The following is a 21559-nucleotide window of genomic DNA, read 5'->3' as shown; positions in this document are numbered from 1 at the left end:
AGAGTCACCAGTTAACCTAACCTGCATGTCTTTGGACTGTGGGGGAAACCGGAGCACCCGGAGGAAACCCACGCGGACACGGGGAGAACATGCACACGCCGCACAGAAAGGCCCTCGCTGGCCACGGGGCTCGAACCCGGACCTTCTTGCTGTGAGGCGACAGCGCTAACCACTACACCACTGTGCCGCCCTACGCAGAACCTTTATTTTTAAATACATTTCTGAGTGGATAGTATCTCCACCCTTGACTCTTGTATGCTGCGTAAATGGGAATAAAAAATATATATATTTTTGAGAGTTAAAATCGACCACAAAGTTGGCATTGGAGCTGCCCCGCTGAACCAGCCAGCCCTGAGTGCGTGACGTCACAGCAGGAACCGGTTTTAAGGCCGAGATCTTTGACAGCTATAGACCAAAAGACATATAAATAATAATTTATGGTGAAAGTAAGAAATCCCGTTACCGACTTGCTCAACTCAGACTGATTTGACTTCATTGATTGTGGGTTGACTCTCATTAAAACAGGATGGGTGTTATAACTTATGCAACATACATGTACATGCATGCGTTTTCACTGATAAAACGTAAAAGGCTAATTAAATAATCAGATGAACTGAGACAATTACATTCTGAAGCAAATTAAATCTTATACCAGTAACTTAAACACGCAATACAACTTACATGTATTAATCTAAATGCAGGTAAACAACGAATGTTTTTGTTGTTTTGTATCCACATGAGAGTCAGAGCTTACCCGTCTGTGTTCTCGCTTCTTGAAAGCCAATCTTGTGGCCAACTGTTTTGAAACAATCTGACTTTCAGTTGTTCGTTCATTCGCTTCTTCCATGTAAAGGCGAGATATTGCTGCTGAGGCAAGTATATCCAGGAGAGAAGTCAGACGGCTGGTCCTCTCATTGTCCGTTTTCTCCATACGGAGTACTCCGCCATTACTGCTCGGCTCAGGCAATTACTAAAACCCGGGACGTCACCGGTTTTAGCAACAACCGTGGGGAGGTCACTGCCTGAGCGATATGTCACGTTCTGTTCCATCCCGGGTTTTAGCAACAACCTTAGGCTCACGCTCCGGGAGAACTGGTGCAACTGAACTTACTTTCCTTTTCTTATAGTTTTATTTTCCTTTAATTGTTGGTACTGCACCCTCTTTCAATACGGGCTTATAGCCAACGCTCCTCAACAGATCAGAGGTCTCGTACAAGTCTTTGGTAAAATGTGCAGAGCAGAGGAGAGACAACTTCATAGGCGCCCAATATGCCCGTGAACTTCTCGCAAAACACGTCCAAATCTTTGCAGTTTGAACATTCTTGAGCCACGAATGCAACGTAAATCCACCTTCTGTAGTGTTGCTGCACCGCCAGCAACACATCTACGTGGCATGGCGATAAATTAGCTCAAAATGGAGGATCGGAGTTTCAGTCAGCTCTGTGTTTTAGTATAGCGGAAATGGCAATGAGACCGATAGACTTCCTGCGGTGACGTCACGGACGTCAAGGTCATTCACTCGGACTGCTACCTATATGAATCACTAATTGTAAAAATTACTATATTAGATTTATTGTTGACGCTTAAAACTATTCCTGTGCCATTCTTGAGGTCTCAAGGCGTTTATAAACAAAGTGATGCCATGGTTGTGTATATGCTTTTAATAACTTTTTATTTTTCAAGCTATTTACATGGAAATTGGCAGGCACGTAGATGTTTGTATCCTGAATACAAAATTTAAAAAATTAGTAAAAAACAATTATGTAAATTAGTATTTAATTAACATTAATAATGGTAATTAGGTTTTAAAAAACGTTAAAATCAGTACACTCTCTTCAAAATTTCACCAAATAACTTCCATCCATTATCTGTAGCCGCTTATCCTGTTCTACAGGGTCGCAGGCAAGCTGGAGCCTATCCCAGCTGACTACGGGCGAAAGACGGGGTACACCCTGGACAAGTCGCCAGGTCATCACAGGGCTGACACATAGACACAGACAACCATTCACACTCACATTCACACCTACGGTCAATTTAGAGTCACCAGTTAACCTAACCTGCATGTCTTTGGACTGTGGGGGAAACCGGAGCACCCGGAGGAAACCCACGCGGACACGGGGAGAACATGCAAACTCCGCACAGAAAGGCCCTCGCCGGCCACGGGGCTCGAACCCGGACCTTCTTGCTGTGAGGCGACAGCGCTAACCACTACACCACCGTGCCGCACCAAATGACTTTATTCACGCAATATAACTGATCTTAATTCATTTATGCATCACAAAGAAGGAGAAAACGTTAATTCTACAATATGCATAAATAAGCATTGAATGTCATTCACATCTACCATTCTCTATCAAAATAAAAAAGTAATAAAATATTATTTCTAATACCCTTTTTGTGCTCTGTAGGCCTTTGTATTTCTCAATCGTAGGGCCTACTAGTGTTTATATTGAAGAATATAAATTATTATTTTGATTAATATTCACAGCTTTCGAGGCTAACCTCGAAAAAACTGTGTGAGCCACATTCAATAAACAATTCAATGATTAATTGAACTGAAATTGACACTCGCGTTTCTGACTTCCGGTTTTTAAAAATATCATATTGACCACTAAGATCTCTATTTTTCATCAAAACAGCTCAAGTTATATTCTAAAATAGCTATTTAAATGAATCAGTTTGATCTGAAAAAAATAAGTAGGTAAAGCTATGAAAACTCACTTCAAATTCTCCTGCAAATTATAACATCAAAACTACCTGATGGAAAATTTTGCGGAATACTTCATCAGAAACAGTGAGAGCGAGAGAACATCCCTATAGGGGTTATCTGATGAGTAATCCAGTTGGAAACCATCAGAAGAGAGCGAGAGCCTGACCGCTTTCCCGTGACTTAAAAATCACGATAGAAAACATTCAAGGGTTAAGCAATGACCGATTTGGAAACTTAGATGATCATCTGCATGCACGGCCAGTGAGTGTCTGATATGCCTACTGGTAGGTTAATCTGATGCACATCCATTTAGGAATGAATACTGAAAATGTGTAACGGAGATGAGTCTAAAACTAAAACGTTCATTCATCTTCCATAACTGCTTCAGGAGCCTATCCTGAGAACACTGAAAGCAAGCTGAGAATACACCCTGGAAGGGATGCCGGTCCATGCACACATACATTTACACAGTCATTCACACTTGGGGGCAATTTAGCATATCCAATTCACCTACTGGCATGTTTTTGGGAGGTGGGAGGAAACCAGAGACCCAGCAGAGATGGGGAGAACATGCGAAACTCCACAGAGCTGAGGCTCAAACCCTGGTGCTCTGAGACAGCAATGTTTCTCAGTGCACTGACTACAAAAAGATCTAAAATAGATTTAAGTCTATTAAAACTGACAATGGATTGGTAATTAAATATTGTGATATGCGAAGTTATTGAAATGTTTACTGTTACAAGTTACTAGTGAGACCCAACACACATTTCAAGATATATTAATTCCAATTCTCAAGCCTCTGAGAGCACTCTGCAAAACCCCAGCCTGATTTAACCAGCCTGGGAGTCATTAGCTTCAAAATCGTTCTGCTCTGCAGTTGCAGTCTGGCGTCAGTGACATTCGCACCCGTTTGTGCATACTGGCGTTGTGAATGAGTATCAAGTATAATTATTTCAGAACTCTATCTCCAAATTCAGCAGGAGAGGACGACTTGGTTAGAAAAGTGCCTTCACAGAGGCTTCGAACATCTTTGAATATATCTTGGGTTTTTTTTCCTGATGGTTTTACATGGCCTGTTTTATTTCAGCATTCCATGTCATACAACAATCTGTCTTACAGTTAAATTTAGCTCACACAGGCTGATACAATCTGCCTAATTTTTCCCAAGCGAGCTCAAGGTAACAAATTCAGCTGAAAAGGCTTAATTAATGAGCTGGCACGCAGCCTAAGGAGTCAGTAATCTGATGATATACCCTTTAATGTCACCTGTTCAATTATTACAATGTTAAAAGGGACTTTGGGCTAAATATGAAGGGGGGAGAAAAATATGTTCTTGAGCTTTCAAATATGATTTATTGACAGATCCGACATCTGTTGCATGTGAAATATGGCTGTGAGGATGCGATCGGAAGTGATGTGCGCATGCTGAGAAACATTTGTCATCTGCAGATTGTAGGGGGAAAAGGCTAAAAAAAAAAAACCCCAGCACAATATACAAAAATAGATGAACTGCTTTATGCAGTATGTGTGCCATCAACCCATTTCCTGTTTTTGGTGAACTGAGACATGAAGCTGTATAAGTGTGCATGTGTGTGTGTGTGTGTGTGTGTGTGTGTGTGTGTGTGTGTGTGTGTGTGTGCATGTGTGTGCGCGCATGTGTGAGTGAGAGAGAGAGAGAGATTCTGATACTCTGGAGAAGGGGGCTCTGGCATAAAGCAAAAAAAAAAAAAAAAAACACACACACAGGGAGAGAAAAAGACAGAGAGACAAAGAGTGAGAGAAAAGAGAGCCGTTTTTAGAATTTCCGGGGGCGTCAAAGGAGGCATGGACATATGGCAAACAGAGCAGAGTCTTACTACTGCTGCTCACTTCCACAGATTGGTTTTGCTTCCACAGATATTGAACCTGACAGCGGGGTACGAATCCTGTACATTAATGATAAACTTCAGCAGTGCAAGCATTTCATTTCAGTTCTGCAGTCTCTATTTGTAGCTGTTTGGCTTGACATTGTCTCATCCAATCCTATCATGATCATCATCTCACGGTCATACATTGTGGTGTTCGTATTTATTTCTAATGACATACAGTACATACAGTACCATGGGTTGAATATTTAGGGAGGAGACCTAATCATATGTACTTCTCACGTTCAAATCTCATCTCATCTCATTATCTCTAGCCGCTTTATCCTTCTACAGGGTCGCAGGCAAGCTGGAGCCTATCCCAGCTGACTATGGGCGAAAGGCGGGGTACACCCTGGACAAGTTGCCAGGTCATCACAGGGCTGACACATAGACGCAGACAACCATCCACACTCACATTCACACCTACGGTCAATTTAGAGTCACCAGTTAACCTAACCTGCATGTCTTTGGACTGTGGGGGAAACCGGAGCACCCGGAGGAAACCCACGCGGACACAGGGAGAACATGCAAACTCCGCACAGAAAGGCCCTCGCCGGCCACGGGGCTCGAACCCGGACCTTCTTGCTGTGAGGCGACAGCGCTAACCGCTACACCACCGCACCGCCCCCGTATTAAATGATGTATTTGGAAATAATTTTAAAAAATAACTGGACATTTGGCCTCAGTTTTCAAGCAGGATAGGAATGAAATCCTTCATTTGAAGGAGCATATACACAAGAAATGTGCTAGTCACAAAAATCCAGTTCATTGGCATGGGTTAATGCATCCTATTTGCAGTGTCTTGCAAAAGTATTCATCCCCCTTGGTGTTTGTCCTGTTTTGTTGCATTACAAGCTGGAATTAAGATGGATTTTGGGGGGTTCGCACCAATTTGATTTACACAACATGCCTACAACTTTAAAAGATGAAAATTGTTGTTTTATTGTGACACAATAAAAAGAAGAGTGTACCGATTTACCTAACTAGCATAATCAATACTAATTTGCATAATAGTTTTTTATACATCACAGTTAGTGTGAATGGAGGAACTGACGAAGATATCAGAGTCAGGATCAACAAGGCACGAGTGGTTTTTAACTTGTTAAAGAAAGTGTGGAGCTCGAGATCTTCAACTCCAATGTGAAAAGCGTCCTCTTGTACGGATCGGAGACATGGAGAACTACAAAGATGCCTAGCAACAAGCTACAAACCTTAATTAACAACTGTTTGAGAAGAATTCTGAAGATAAGATGGACAGACAGAGTAACAAAGATCTTTGGGAACAATCAGGTCAGGAACCCGTTCAAATACAAATCAGTCGGCGTAAATGGGGATGGATTGGCCACACCTTGAGGAAACATCCAGACAGTGTTACAAGGCAAGCTTTAAAATGGAATCCCCAGGGCAGGCGGAAAAGAGGACGCCCCAAAAACACCCGGAGGCGTGATGTTGAGGCTGTGATGAAGAGCTGGGGCCAGTGTTGCCAGATTGGGCGGTTTTAAGTACATTTTCGCAGGTTTTGAACATATTTTGGGCTGGAAAACGTCAGCAGTATCTGGCAACACTGGCTGGGGCCACACCTGGAACATATTGAGAGGCTAGCCCAAGACAGGATGAGATGGAGGAGGGAGATCGTCGATGGCCTATGCCCCAGGAGGAGCTAAGGGCCTAAGTAAGTAAATAACCTAATACATAATATTACATCAGTTTTCTAAAAATTAAGTGTTTTTTTTCCAATCTTTGTTTTGTAATATCTCAAGAACGGATAAAGACTTTTTAATTCTGTAAAAAGTATGTCGTTCAGCATTCATATCCGAATTCAATGCGACAAGTTTCAAGCAATTTGGATTGAATTTTCACCTGATATGCCTATTAATAGAAAGATATTTACAAATCTCTCACTACCTGCGCTGTTATCCTGCCCTACTGTGTTTATCAGTTTGTCACATTTTGCTCAGTGTTGTTCTCACCTTATAGATATGAAATCCATGAGGTTCTGTGAAACTCCCACAAATCTGCAGTGACTTGTGACACTAGAGACATTTGTAAGCACTACTTTTCTCTTATATGTCTTCTCAAGTTCAAAATCCTGCAAAACAGCATAGTGATATATTAATGCATGGCACACATGCGAGATTTCAAATAAGAAATAGTGCAATTACTTACAATACTACATCTGAGAAAGTCAAAATTAGAAGCACATCTACCTTAAATAAGAGTGTTTCTGGTTTGCTGACAAATGGTGAACGTTTCAGCTTTTTGCCACTTGTAGTTTTCTTGGTTCCTTTGGAAATCAGGGTTTTGTCTGGGCCCGTCTTCATGGACCTCGACAGAGATGTTTTGAGACAAATGTCTTCATGTGACATTATCTGAAAACATTAAAAATATATTTGAAACGGAATATTTGAATATACAGTTTAAACCGACACTGGAATCATTAATAACTCATCTACCACTAGGAAAAGAATTAGAATTGGAATCGGAATCCTAATCGAGTTTATTGCCAAGACCGTTCTCACATACAAGGGATTTGCTTTGGTGGTTGGTGCTTGAACAGTTAAGATAAAAGAATTTAAAAATAAACAAAAAAGTAGTAATATAAATCAAATTTAAAAAATAAGCAGGAATCTAAACTATAATCATTATAAAATATAATTATTTGAAAAATAGACATATTTAAGGAGTATGTGCGTGGGTTGTTTTGAAATCCAAGCTGTACAGGATATCCTGGAATGTGCAAAGAGAGGTCACAGGATGAAGATGACATGTGCAGCAGGTTAAATAAATAGCCAAGCTGTACGGTGAGCCGGAATGTGCAATAAAGTTCACAGAATGAAGATGCATGACATGACCACGGATGTGCAAAATCGCAGTTCAGAGAGGAAGTGCTTTCATGTTACAGAATGAGAATGAGAGATTTATAATTCTTTGATTCTAATATTTTAGAAGTGGTTCTTTGATGATAATATTTTGCATCTTTTGGCGTATGATTTTTAGGGGTGGGACGCGATTAAAAATTTTAATCTAATTAATTAGAGCCTTTGAAATTAATTAATCGAAATGAATCGCCTGCATGGGGCCAACTAAAACGTTCTCATCCGCTTCTTGTACTTCTTCCATCTCTCCTTCCAAAAACCAGCGTCTTTTGAAAACCGGCGTTCTTCTTCTCCTGTTCTTTTTCTGTTTCCGTCCGGCTGTATTCCGTCACGCATTAGTGCTGCCCCCACAGGTAAAATCCCAAACGACTTCTTCTGAGTTTCCAGAAGGCTGTGTACACCATCAGACGTAATGCCACTCTCCACTGCTCTAATGCAGAAGGACGTGTCTGTTATCGTGTGCGATTAAAATGCGTTATTTTTTTTAACGCATTGATATTTGTGTGATTAATTAATCGAAATTAACGCGCTAATGTCCCAGCCCTAATGATTTTCATTGTCCCCAGTGTTCTGTTCTGGGATGGGTTTCCCAAAAGCCTCTTAACACTAAGAACATCTTAACTAGGAGAGGGAGTGTTCATTGTGATGCTCGCTCTACCATTTAACGCTGATCTTTTAGGAAACCCACCCCTGAATGGTTCCTTGTTTCGACCTTGTATTGGGGCGGCACAGTGGTGTAGTGGTTAGCACTGTTGCCTCACAGCGGCAGGTTCTGGGTTTGAGCCCAGTGGCCAACAGGGGCCTTTCTGTGTGGAGTCTGCATGGTTTGTATGGGTTTCCTCCAGGTGTTCTGGTTTCCCCCACAGTTCAAAGACATGTGGTTAGGTTAACATGGGGCAGCCATGGCCTGAAAAGTTGGGCTGACGTGCTCTTGAGCAAGGCGCCTAAATCCCCCAACTGCTGTAGCATAGCTGCCCACTGCTCTGGATATGTGTGTGTGCTCACTGTTCACTTGTGTGTGCGCGCATGTCACTGCTTCAGATGGGTTAAATGTAGAGGAGGAATTTCACTGTGCTTAAGTTTGTGCTTGAGTGTACGTGTGATAAATAAAGGCCCAAGGTTTTTTTTGTTTGTTTTGTATTTTGGAAAAAAAGTAACTTTTATAGTGTCAGCTTAGTTTTGCAGTATGCTATATACTGGTATACAAGAAAAATTAAAGTATTTTTGAAGTTTTGTTGCAAACAATGGAAAAATCTAAACTTCAAACTTATAAATTCAGTTATTTATGAATTAATCAGGAAGGAAAGGTATGTACAGTGGTGCTTGAAAGTTTGTGAACCCTTTAGAATTTTCTATATTTCTGCATAAATATGACCTAAAACATCATCAGATTTTCACACAAGTCCTAAAAGTACATAAAGAGAACCCAGTTAAACGAATGAGACAAAAATATTATACTTGGTCATTTATTTATTGAGGAAAATGATCCAATATTACATTTCTGTGAGTGGCAAAAGTATGTGAACCTTTGCTTTCAGTATCTGGTGTGACCCCCTTGTGCAGCAATAGCTGCAACTAAACGTTTCCGGTAACCGTTGATCAGTCCTGCACACCGGCTTGGAGGAATTTTAGCCCGTTCCTCCATACAGAACAGCTTCAACTCTGGGATGTTGGTGGGTTTCCTCACATGAACTGCTCGCTTCAGGTCCTTCCACAACGTTTCGATTGGATTAAGGTCAGGACTTTGACTTGGCCATTCCAAAACATTAACTTTATTCTTCTTTAACCATTCTTTGGTAGAACGACTTGTGTGCTTAGGGTCGTTGTCTTGCTGCATGACCTACCTTCTCTTGAGATTCAGTTCATGGACAGATGTCCTGACATTTTCCTTTAGAATTTGCTGGTGTAATTCAGAATTCATTGTTCCATCAATGATGGCAAGCCGTCCTGGCCCAGATGCAGCAAAACAGGCCCAAACCATGATACTACCACCACCATGTTTCACAGACGGGATAAGATTCTTATGCTGGAATGCAGTGTTTTCCTTTCTCCAAACATAATTATTCTCATTTAAACCAAAAAGTTCTATTTTGGTCTCATTTTTTGGTCTCATATTTTGGTTAACTCTTTATTTTATTTATTCTTTTTTTGTCACTGTTTTTCATTTTCTTTCTTTTGTATGTACAAATAGTTACATACATTTTTATACATGTTCGAAATAAATAAATAAATTCATTCATTCATTCATTCATTCGTCCAAAAAAATTTTTTTCCAATAGCCTTCTGGCTTGTCCACGTTATCTTTAGCAAACTGCAGATGAGCAGCAATGTTCTTTTTGGAGAGCAGTGGCTTTCTCCTTGCAACCCTGCCATGCACACCATTGTTGTTCAGTGTTCTCCTGATGGTGGACTCATGAACATTAACATTAGCCAATGTGAGAGAGGTCTTCAGTTGCTTAGAAGTTACCCTGGGGTCCTTTGTGACCTCGCCGACTATTACATGCCTTGCTCTTGGAGTGATCTTTGTTGGTCGACCACTCCTGGGGAGGGTAACAATGGTCTTGAATTTCCTCCATTTGTACACAATCTGTCTGACTGTGGATTGGTGGAGTCCAAACTCTTTAGAGATGGTTTTGTAACCTTTTCCAGCCTGATGAGCATCAACAACGCTTTTTCTGAGGTCCTCAGAAATCTCCTTTATTCGTGCCATGATACACTTCCACAAACATGTGTTGTGAAGATCAGACTTTGATAGATCCCTGTTCTTTAAATAAAACAGGGCGCCCACTCACACCTGATTGTCATCCCATTGATTGAAAACACCTGACTCTAATTTCACCTTCAAATTAACTGCTAATCCTAGAGGTTCACATACTTTTGCCACTCACAGATATGTAATATTGGATCATTTTCCTCAGTAAATAAATGACCAAGTATAATATTTTTGTCTCATTTGTTTAACTGGGTTCTCTTTATCTACTTTTAGGACTTGTGTGAAAATCTGATGATGTTTTAGGTCATATAAATGCAGAAATATAGAAAATTCTAAAGGGTTCACAAACTTTCAAGCACCACTGTAGTTATAAGAATGAAGTCAACCAGTTCAGGGAGTTTAAGGGGTTAAAGTTCAGGAAAGTCCTTTAAGCAGCATTAACATGTTGGATACATCAGCCATATCCAGTTTCCACCTATTGCATTAGTAACAGACTTAGACAGAGGAAGTAACTTTGTGTTCTAATAATGTTTTTATTGGACATTTAAAGGAAATTTCTTGGTGATTTGTAGTACCTTTTGCGTTTGATCTATGCTGATCAGAGAAACAGATCTGTATTCAGATGAAACTGTTAATCAAATATCGCAAAACAAATCTTAGAAATTTATTTTTTAAAAACCTGCATCGACTCAGAACACCTTCAGGGTATGTTGTGTTCCTCAGGTCTGTAGTTATGCTGACTCAGTCCTTCAGGAACCCGAACGGTTAAGCCCGCCGCACACCTTCCCGATTCGCTTACGATTTTGTCGGGCCGATTAAATCGCTTGCAAATCGTAAACGTGTGTGTGGGGGCACTTCGTAGCCGATTTCATCGGTTCTCGGTTCTGATAAGTAAGTAAGTAAGTAATTTATTTGTATAGCACATTTAAAACCAAAGTGCTTCACAGTAAAATAATAAGAAAAATAAAATAAAATAAAATAAATTAAAAGAAATAAATACAAAATATACAGAATATACAGGTACCAGTACTGACAGATGAGACAGAGCAAACAAGACAGGAAAGAAACAACAGCACAGCAATACAACAATACATACAGTAATAGGGTCTCCATCCCAGAATCCCACAATTTCAAAGGTCATTGAAGGCAAGTCTAAACAGGTGTGTTTTGAGAGAAGTTTTAAACACTGACACCTCAGATGCAGATCTCAGTTCCTGTGGTAGACTATTCCAGAGACGTGGGGCATAGACACTAAAGGCCCTGTCCCGTTTCATGGAAAGCCGTACACGTGGGACCATCAGCTGTCCCTGGGATGCAGATCTCAGTGACCGTAAAGGGACATATGGACTTAACATGTCCACTATATATGTTGGAGCACGTCCATGTAATGCTTTAAAAACTGTCAATGCTACTTTGTACTGGATTCTAAACTTCACAGAGAGCCAATGTAGGTCCGCCAATATGGGTGTGATGTGATCTCTTTTCCTGGCTCCAGTAAGTAGCCTGGCTGCTGCGTTTTGGACTAGCTGTAAACGTGCAAGAGATGATTCACAAATGCCAGTGTAAAGTACATTACAATAGTCCAGTCTTGAGGTAATAAAAGCATGTGTGAGTTTCTCAAGATCTGGTACAGTTAAAAAAGATTTTAACTTGGCTATGGACCTAAGCTGAAAAAAGCTGCCCTTTACAACAGCATTTATCTGCTTATCAAATTTTAGCTCTGAGTCAAATAGTACACCAAGATTTCTGACTAAGGGTTTGCTAAAAGCAGTTAGAGGGCCAAGATCTTTCTTCAGGGCCTCAGTTTTGTTGGGAGGTCCAAATAGTATTACCTCGGTTTTGTTGGCATTTAACTGCAAAAAACTGTGAGCCATCCATGTTTTGACCTCTGCAATGCAGTCACTGAGCAATTTCATGGAGCTCTGGCTTCCAATAGACAGAGGAAGGTACAGTTGCAGATCATCTGCATAAAAATGAAATGAAATGTTGTGCTTGCGCAGGATTTGACCTAGAGAAAGCATATAAAGAGAGAAAAGAAGAGGGCCCAAAATGGACCCTTGTGGGACTCCAGAGGTCAAGGTAGCTGGTGTGGATGAAAAGGTCCCAATGTTAACTGTGCAAGATCTGTGCTTAATGTAGGAAATAAACCACTGTAGAGCCATGCCTCTAATACCCACACAATGTTCTAGACGCTCAATGAGAATGTTATGGTCCACTGTATCAAAAGCAGCACTCAGATCTAATAAAACCAGTATAGAACAATTTCCAGAATCTACATTCATTAACAGGTCATTTGTAACTTTAACAAGAGCAGACTCTGTGCTGTGGAATGCCCTGAAACCTGACTGAAAAATTTCAAAGATGTTATTGCTCTGCAGAAAAGATGTCAGTTGGACAGAGATAACTTTTTCTAGAACTTTACTTAGAAATGGTAGTTTAGATATAGGCCTATAGTTACTTAAGTTGTTTACATCCAAATTATGCTTCTTTAAAAGAGGCTGGACTATGGCCTGTTTGAAGCAGTTAGGAACTGTACCATGCACAAGGCTAGAATTTATAATAGCCAGAACATCATAACCAATAGTATCAAAGTTTGCTTTAAAAAACCAGGAGGGCATTACATCATTTGCAGAGGTAGAGGATTTCATGTGTCTGATAATGTCTGTTAGATTAGAATATGAAATCAATTCAAAACATTCAAAAGTCATAGTAGCTGGTGTGTAAATAGGTCTTATTCCAGTGATTAATATGTTGGACCTAATGCTTTCCACCTTACCAACAAAGAACTTCAAAAAGTCCTCGCAGTTTTTGTGTGATGCATTTGGACCCCTACATGGTGTCGGATTTAAAACTGAATTAATTTTCTTAAATAAAAATGCAGGTTTGTGCTGATTTATGGTGATCAACCCAGAAAAATACTTTGCTTTTTCGGATGCAGCCAGCTCTTGGAAAATACACAAACTTGACTTAAACATCTCGAGTGACACCTGAAGCCTATCATTTTTCCATCTACGCTCTGCTCTTCTACAAGCTTGTCTTGCAGAACGAACAGTCTCATTCAGCCAAGGTTGAGATTTAAATCTGGGGTTGTAAATTCTAAGAGGAGCAGCCACATCTAATGCTAAGCCACAGTTACTCATAAAAACAGACACAAGCTCCTCAGTGCTCGCATGAGGGCAGGGATGAGAGTGAGATAGATTAGAATATTCCTCAGAGAATTGAGATGGAGATGAAGGAGAAAACTTCCTAGAATAGTGTTGTGCAGTTTTGATAACTGTCTGATTTGTGGGCAATAACGCTTTAAACAGAACTGTTTTATGATCAGAAAAAAACAGTATCCATTACAGTGACTGCATCAACACTAAAACCATGGGTCAAGACCAAATCTAGTGTATGACCATGTTCATGAGTAGGACCTTTTACATTTTGAGTGAAATCAAAAGAGTCCAGCATATTATTGAATTCATTTACCAAGGGCTTATTTGCACAGCATATGTGAATATTAAAGTCTCCCAAAACCAAAATCTGATCATACTGCACCCTTACTGAGGACAGAAGGTCAGAAAAGTCTTTGAGAAAGTCTTTGTTTATTTTCGGAGGTCTGTATATGAGAATACACAGCAAAGTATTTGTAGTGTCAATGCTGAATGTTAGAGATTCAAAGCTCTTGCATGTATCAGTTGTGAGAACGGAGCATTTAAACTGATTTTTGTAAAGCACAGCGATCCCACCGCCTCGTCCAGCGGTTCGCGGTGAGTTTAGAAAACTGCAGTTTGCAGGGCACAGGTCAGAGAATGGACTTACATCATCCACACGCAGCCACGTCTCTACTAGGAATAAGAAATCCAGATCGCTTGAAGTAAAAAAGTCGTTTAAAATAAATGTCTTATTGAAGACTGACCTCACACTGGCCAAAGCCATCTTCCTTGTCGAAACGGAACTTCCAGACGTCTGAGATTGATGTTGCAGAAGCCTCAGGTTGTGGTGTTCAACACCTCTGTTCCTGGATGTAAACAGCTTGCGCTGGTGGTTGAGTCGCACAGGAAAACAAAGAGATGTCACCGTTGAGACCGGACAGAGAAGAACAAGGTGAGAGTGATTTTGATTCCGATGGAGACGGCGTAGTTTCACCCGTAAGCCAGCACGCCTCCCTCGCTTTCTGTGGCTCTTTCTCCGTGATAGAAAGCAGCAGGGCATAGGCCGAAAGCAGTCCTGGATTCCAGGGTGACGCTGATGATAGAACTGATCCCATCCGGTAGTATGCGAATGTATATCCACATTTGAGCGTATTGTAAGCAGTGCGTCACGATCATACTTAATATACAACGCCGTTGTTGAGTGGAGCCCCCAAACAAAAATATAAACACAAACATACAAATAAAAAACAGGTACCGGCAGGACAGGTAGAAAGCGACGGCAAGCCGAGAGACATACTGGCGCCATCAGATGGATGGATGGAGAGATGTGTGATCAAACTGGTCTTGATATTTTCGGACGCAATCTCCTCGTATGCAACACTATCGGTAGTGTGTGCGTTGTTACTACGATCTCATCAGTTATGATAATTTTAAACAGCCAATTGGAGTGCCAGGATTGATCACACGTGGACTGCGGACTGGGAAGCACAACTTGTGTCACTTTGGGAAGCGTCCACCTGTCTTTATGACATTGGTTCACCTGATTACAGCAAAATGCCTGGTAAAGTATTATAGTACTGTCAGTGGTACAGAAATCGCTTGTCCGGAATCCCGGAACAAGTTGAATTTTAAGAACGACTGAACAAATTAGAATCAACTTTTATTATTGATTTGTTTTAGTTGGGATTATTATCCCTTTCTGATTCTAATATTCAAAATTTAATACTTCTCATATATACAGTGGGGCAAAAAAGTATTTAGTCAGTCACCAATTGTGCAAGTTCTCCCACTTAAAAAGATGAGAGAGGCCTGTAATTTTCATCATAGGTATACCTCAACTATGAGAGACAGAATGAGAAAAAAATCCAGAAAATCACATTGTCTGATTTTTAAAGAATTTATTGCAAATTATGGTGGAAAATAAGTATTTGGTCAATAACAAAAGTTCATCTCAGTACTTTGTTATATACCCTTTGTTGGCAATGACAGAGGTCAAACGTTTTCTGTAAGTCTTCACAAGGTTTTCACACACTGTTGCTGGTATTTTGGCCCATTCCTCCATGCAGATCTCCTCTAGAGCAGTGATGTTTTGGGGCTGTCGCTGGGCAACACAGACTTTCAACTCCCTCCAAAGATTTTCTATGGGGTCGAGCTCTGGAGACTGGCTAGGCCACTCCAGGACCTTGAAATGCTTCTTACGAAGCCACTCCTTCGTTGCCCGGGCGGTGTGTTTGGGATCATTGTCATGCTGAAAGACCCAGCCACGTTTCATCTTCAATGCCCTTGCTTATGGAAGGAGGTTTTCACTCAAAATCTCACGATACATGGCCCCATTCATTCTTTCCTTTACATGGATCAGTCATCCTGGTCCCTTTGCAGAAAAACAGCCCCAAAGCATGATGTTTCCACCCCCATGCTTCACAGTAGGTATGGTGTTCTTTGGATGCAACTCAGCATTCTTTCTCCTCCAAACACGACAAGTTGAGTTTTTACCAAAAAGTTCTATTTTGGTTTCATCTGACCATATGGCATTCTCCCAATCCTCTTCTGGATCATCCAAATGCTCTCTAGGAAACTTCAGACGGGCCTGGACATGTACTGGCTTAAGCAGGGGGACACGTCTGGCACTGCAGGATTTGAGTCCCTGGCGGCGTAGTGTGTTACTGATGGTAGCCTTTGTTACTTTGGTCCCAGCTCTCTGCAGGTCATTCACTAGGTCCCCCCATGTGGTTCTGGGATTTTTGCTCACCGTTCTTGTGATCATTTTGACCCCACGGGGTGAGATCTTGCGTGGAGCCCCAGATCGAGGGAGATTATCAGTGGTCTTGTATGGCTTCCATTTTCTAATAACTGCTCCCACAGTTAATTTCTTCACACCAAGCTCCTTTACCTATTGCAGATTCAGTCTTCCCAGCCTGGTGCAGGTCTACAATTTTGTTTCTGGTGTCCTTTGACAGCTCTTTGGTCTTGGCCATAGTGGAGTTTGGAGTGTGACTGTTTGAGGTTGTGGACAGGTGTCTTTTATACTGATAACGAGTTCAAACAGGTGCCATTAATACAGGTAACGAGTGGAGGACAGAGGAGCCTCTTAAAGAAGAAGTTACAGGTCTGTGAGAGCCAGAAATCTTGCTTGTTTGTAGGTGACCAAATACTTATTTTACCGAGGAATTTACCAATTAATTCATTAAAAATCCTACAATGTAATTTCCTGGATTCTTTCCCCCCATTCTGTCTCTCATAGTTGAAGTGTACCTATGATGAAAATTACAGGCCTCTCTCATCTTTTTAAGTGGGAGAACTTGCACAATTGGTGGCTGACTAAATACTTTTTTGCCCCATTGTATATATATCACGTGATCTCTTGAACATGTGACCATCTATTCGGGCTGAACGTGTACGATGTCTCGCAAATGTGTGCAGGGAATTTTGAAACTATCAAATCGGGCCCGTATACTCGTAACCGATCACCTGATACCCCGATGAAATCGGGAAGGTGTGCGCTGGGCTTTAGCCAACACAATCCACCTGTGCTTTGCAATGAAGTGTCCAAAGAGCCTGTTAACTTGGCTGGTTAACACATTTAAGACGACATTACATTAACAGCATTTAGCAGACGTTCTTATCCAGAGCAGCCAGGGATTAGATGCCTTGCTCAAGGGTACTTCAGCCATTCCTGCCGGTCTCAAGAATTGAACCAGCAACCTTTTGGTCACAAAGCTGCTTCTCTAAGCATTAGGCTAATAAGCTTCCCCTAAGCGCTGACTTGAAAACCATTCCTTCCTTAGAGTGACACTTCATTTATATGATCATACACTCACCGGCCACTTTATTAGGAATACCCATACACCTGCTGTTTTATGCAGTTCTCTAATCAGCCAATCCCTTCACAGCAGCACAATGCATAAAATCATGCAGATAGAAATCAGGAGCCTCAGTTAATGTTCACTTCAAACATCAGAATGGGAAAAATTGTGATCATTGTGGCATGGGTGTTTGGTTTGAGCCAGATGGACTGGTTTGAGTGTTTCAGAAACTGCTGATCTCCTGGGGTTTTCACACACAACAGTCTCTAGAGTTTACACGGAATGGTGCGAAAAACAAAAAACACTGCGTGAGCGACAGTTCTGTGGGTGGAAACGTCATACTGATGAGAGATCAGAGGAATATGGCCAGATTGGTTCAAGCTGCCAGGAAGGATATAGTAACTCAAAGAAAATCTTCACAACCGTCATGAGCAGAAAAGCATCTCGGCATGCAACAGCAGGAGACCACATTGGGTTCCACTCCTGCAGCCAAGAACAGGAATCTTAGATTCAAGAACAAGTTCCTATTAAAGTGGCCAGTGAGTATATGCAAAATTACATTACAGACATGTAGCAGACGCTCTTATCCAGAACAGCCTGAGAAGCAGTTAGGGGTTAGGTGCCTTGCTCAAGGGCACTTCAGCCATTCCTGCTGTTCCAGGGAATCGAACTGGCAACCTTTTGGTCACAAAGCTGCTTCTATGACACAATCCCATGACACTATCCAGTTGTCAAAGTACTTTTATCACATTACTTCAAGTCTGAATGCACATTAAAAAAAAAGCTAATTTCAAGGAGAATCATACTTATATAAGGAACTTTAACTGTTTCTGAGGCATTTAAAGTGTAATAAGCAAAAACATGACCAAATGTAGGCGGCACGGTGGTGTAGTGGTTAGCGCTGTTGCCTCACAGCAAGAAGGTCCGGGTTCGAGCCCCGTGGCTGGCAAGGGCCTTTCTGTGTGGAGTTTGCATGTTCTCCCCGTATCCGCATGGGTTTCCTCCGGGTGCTCCGGTTTCCCCCACAGCCCAAAGACATGCAGGTTAGGTTAACTGGTGACTCTAAATTGACCGTAGGTGTGAATGTGAGTGTGAATGGTTGTCTGTGTCTATGTGTCAGCCCTGTGATGACCTGGCGACTTGTCCAGGGTGTACCCCGCCTTTCGCCCGTAGTCAGCTGGGATCGGCTCCAGCTTGCCTGCGACCCTGTAGAAGGATAAAGCGGCTAGAGATAATGAGATGAGATGACCAAATGTGATATGTGAATTAATGTAACTGACCATAATTATAAGAATTTGTGTCTCTTAATTTTAACATTACCATGTAATCCCTGTGTTTGCGTTCCCAAAGGCCAGTGAACTCAGGCTGGACCAGACACTCTCTGTCTCCTTTTTCTTCCGTTAGCCAGTCTGCCTCAGTCCTTGTTCTCCTCCCCTGTTTCTTCATGGAATCCAGAGAGGAACTGATGTCACTTCTGGAGCTTGCAGGGGATGACAGAGGGCGGATTGGATTCCTATCCTGAATTAACTACAAGAGGGAAAAAAAAAAGCACTGAAATGACTGCCATGCAAAGGAGTCAGAATAAAAGAAAGAATGATCTTCTGGTGTTCTAGAATTGTAATCTATAGACGACAATCAGGCATAGCAGATACCATTTATATTCAGATTTTTGTTTTTGCACTGTCTATAATCTAAACCAGGGGTGCCCAAATTGATCCATAAAGGGCCATGTGGCTGCAGGTTTTCATTCCAGCCATGCAGCAGCACACCTGATTTGGCTCATTCAATCAACTGAACTGTCTTCACACAGTCAAATACTTGCAGCCACACCCACCCTTGATTAAAGGGTGGGTGTGTCAGTTGATTGAATAAGCCAAATCAGGTGTGCTGCTGCATGGCTGGAATGAAAACCTGCAGCCACATGGCCCTTTATGGATCAATTTGGGCACCCCTGATCTAAACGCACTCATTGGTTCATTACTAGGTCACTGAGTGAACAGAGTTAGGCTATTTAAAACCGAGAAAAGGCTCAATATGGAAAAAAACACAGTGAACAATATCCTCATTGCTGGGACTGGGAAATGATATTCCATTCCATCATCAAGAAAATTAAAATTCGACCATGAGAGAATTGCTATAAACATTAACCATAATGTAAAAGACACTTGATATTTTTAGTACCCCTAATAGCCCTACGTGATCAGCTTATTTCTACCTCTCTCTCGGAGTGTGCTGATAGAGGCGGTAAGTTCTGCAACAGTCTTTGCTCTCGTCGCTTTAGCACCATGCTCTGAGTCACACGTGGTGGTGGACGAACGAGGAGCGCATGCCGCTTTTTCAGTCGCTCCTTTTGCCTTTCTTCCAACAGCAGTTTGGAGACAATTTCCATCCGTCTGGCTTTCTGTTTCTCCTGGAATTCCCTACAAAATTCAGGAAGTTCAGGTTATACGACCCCAATTCCAAAAAAGTTGGGACGCTGTGTAAACTGTAAATAAAAACAAAATGAGAATTTGCAAATCCTGGAAACCCTATATTTCATTGAAAACAGTACAAACACAACATATCAAATATTTAAAACGGAGTAATTTTATTGGTTTTTGAAAAATATATGCTCAGTTTGAATTTGATGTCAGCAACACGTTTCAAAAAAGTTGGGACAGGGGCATGTTTACCACTGTGTTGCATCGCCTCTACTTTTAACAACACTCTGTAAACGTTTGGGAACTGAGGAGAACAATCGCTGTAGTTCTGAAAGAGAAATGTTGTCCCATTCTTGCCTGATATACAATTTCAGTTGCTCAACGGTTCAGGATCTTCTTTGTCATATTTTGCACTTCATAATGCACCAAATGTTTTAAACGGGAGACAGGGCTGGACCGCAGGCAGGCCAGTTTAGCACCCAGACTCTTTTACTACAGCGCCATGCAGTTTTAATACGTGCAGAAAGTGGTTTGGCATTGTCTTGCTGAAACAAGGAAGGCCTTTCCTGAAAAAGATTTTGTCTGGATGGCAGCATATTGCTCTGAAACGTGTATATATCATTCAGCATTAATGATGCCTGCCCAGATGTACAAGCTACCCATGTCATGTGTACTAATGCACCTTCATACCATCACAGATGCTGGCTTTTGAATTGTGCACTGATAAGCCGGATGATCATTCTCCTCTTTAGCCTGGAGGATGTGGTCAGGTTGCAGGCACTTACAGATGTATGTGCAGGGGAGAGTGAGGAAACAAACAGGAAACATAGCCAAATCGCAAAACAATACTCGAAGTCAAGGGCAGGCAGGGGTCAGTCAATTGGCAAACAGAGCAATGAAGAGAAGACGAGAGACTAGGAAAGAGAAATGTAGCAAGGGTCGAAGAAACTAGTGACAGGCAGAACTAGAAAGACTTGGTATAACTGGATAAACTCAGAATGATACTTCGCAGCGAGAGTGATTGTGAGAGAAGCTTAAGTAGCGTGGCTGATTGACAAATCATGAATGTCAGGTGTACTAATAAGCCGGAGACAGGGGGCGCTGTGAATCTTGGGCATTGTAGTCCTGAGAAGCCATGCTTGACGTTCGTTTCGAGCTGCTGCTCTCAACGCCATTACTGACAGATGTGGTGTCCATGATTTCTAAAAAAAAAAAAATTCTACTTTTGAGTCATCAGACCTCAGGACCATCTTCCACTTCGCCTCAGTCCATCATAAAAGAGCTCGGGCCCAGAGAAGGTGGCAGTGTTTCTGGATATTGTTTATATCTGGTTTTAACTTGCATTTGTGGATGCAGCAATGAACTGTTTTCACAGACGATGGTTTTCTGAAGTGTTCCTGAGCCCATAAAGTGACTTCCACGACAGACATGTGTCTGCTTTTAATGCAGTGTCACATGAGGGCCTGAAGATCACAGGCATCCAAATGTCAGTTTTCAGCCTTGTCTCTTGCATACAGAGATTTCTCCAGATTCTCTGAATCTTTTAATGATATAATGTACCATAGATCAGTGTTTCTCAACCACTGGACAGTGGCCCATTAGTGGGCCGCGAAGCACCATCTTGTGGGCGCCAGTTTTTGTTTTTTTCCCCCCCCCAAGATGAGGCTAATTTTTACTCATAGTAAGGTACAATTGCTGGGTTGTATCCGACGTCACATCTGCCTCATTAAGCTATGGTTACACTACAGCTCGCTATGCTTTGTGATGGGTTATCGATGAAAATGAGGCATTTTAGTGGCGATCCTTGGTGATATACACATGAGCTAAAAGTTGTGGTCACACAGCAGGTGAACACTTGACTGTCATACCTTTGCGCATGAGTCTGGCTCGAGTGGCCGTGCACGTTCACAGAGCATGTTGTGCACGCTCTTGAGACCCAGTTGTTATGGGAAACACCTGATACTGATTTAAGCGCAATCAGCAGATACGGACACTG

The 21559-nt window shown here is 41.6% G+C and overlaps 1 protein-coding gene across 1 annotated transcript in view; it reads right to left on the bottom strand.

Annotated features, from left to right (window-relative positions):
- cfap74 (cilia and flagella associated protein 74) overlaps positions 1 to 21559 on the bottom strand; it is a 153080-nt gene that overhangs the window by 113546 nt on the left and 17975 nt on the right. The window contains exons 10-13 of the mRNA XM_060931648.1: positions 19359 to 19563; positions 18464 to 18661; positions 6822 to 6983; positions 6585 to 6703 (exon numbers count right to left, since the gene is read on the bottom strand). Coding sequence (XP_060787631.1) covers positions 6585 to 6703; positions 6822 to 6983; positions 18464 to 18661; positions 19359 to 19563 — 684 coding nt within the window. The remainder of the gene's footprint in view (positions 1 to 6584; positions 6704 to 6821; positions 6984 to 18463; positions 18662 to 19358; positions 19564 to 21559) is intronic.

Source organism: Neoarius graeffei, chromosome 10 (assembly GCF_027579695.1).
Source record: "Neoarius graeffei isolate fNeoGra1 chromosome 10, fNeoGra1.pri, whole genome shotgun sequence".
In the NCBI taxonomy this organism is placed as follows: Eukaryota; Metazoa; Chordata; class Actinopteri; order Siluriformes; family Ariidae; genus Neoarius; species Neoarius graeffei.
Note: the sequence above shows the minus strand (reverse complement) of the source record. Positions and strands in the feature narration are given on the sequence as shown.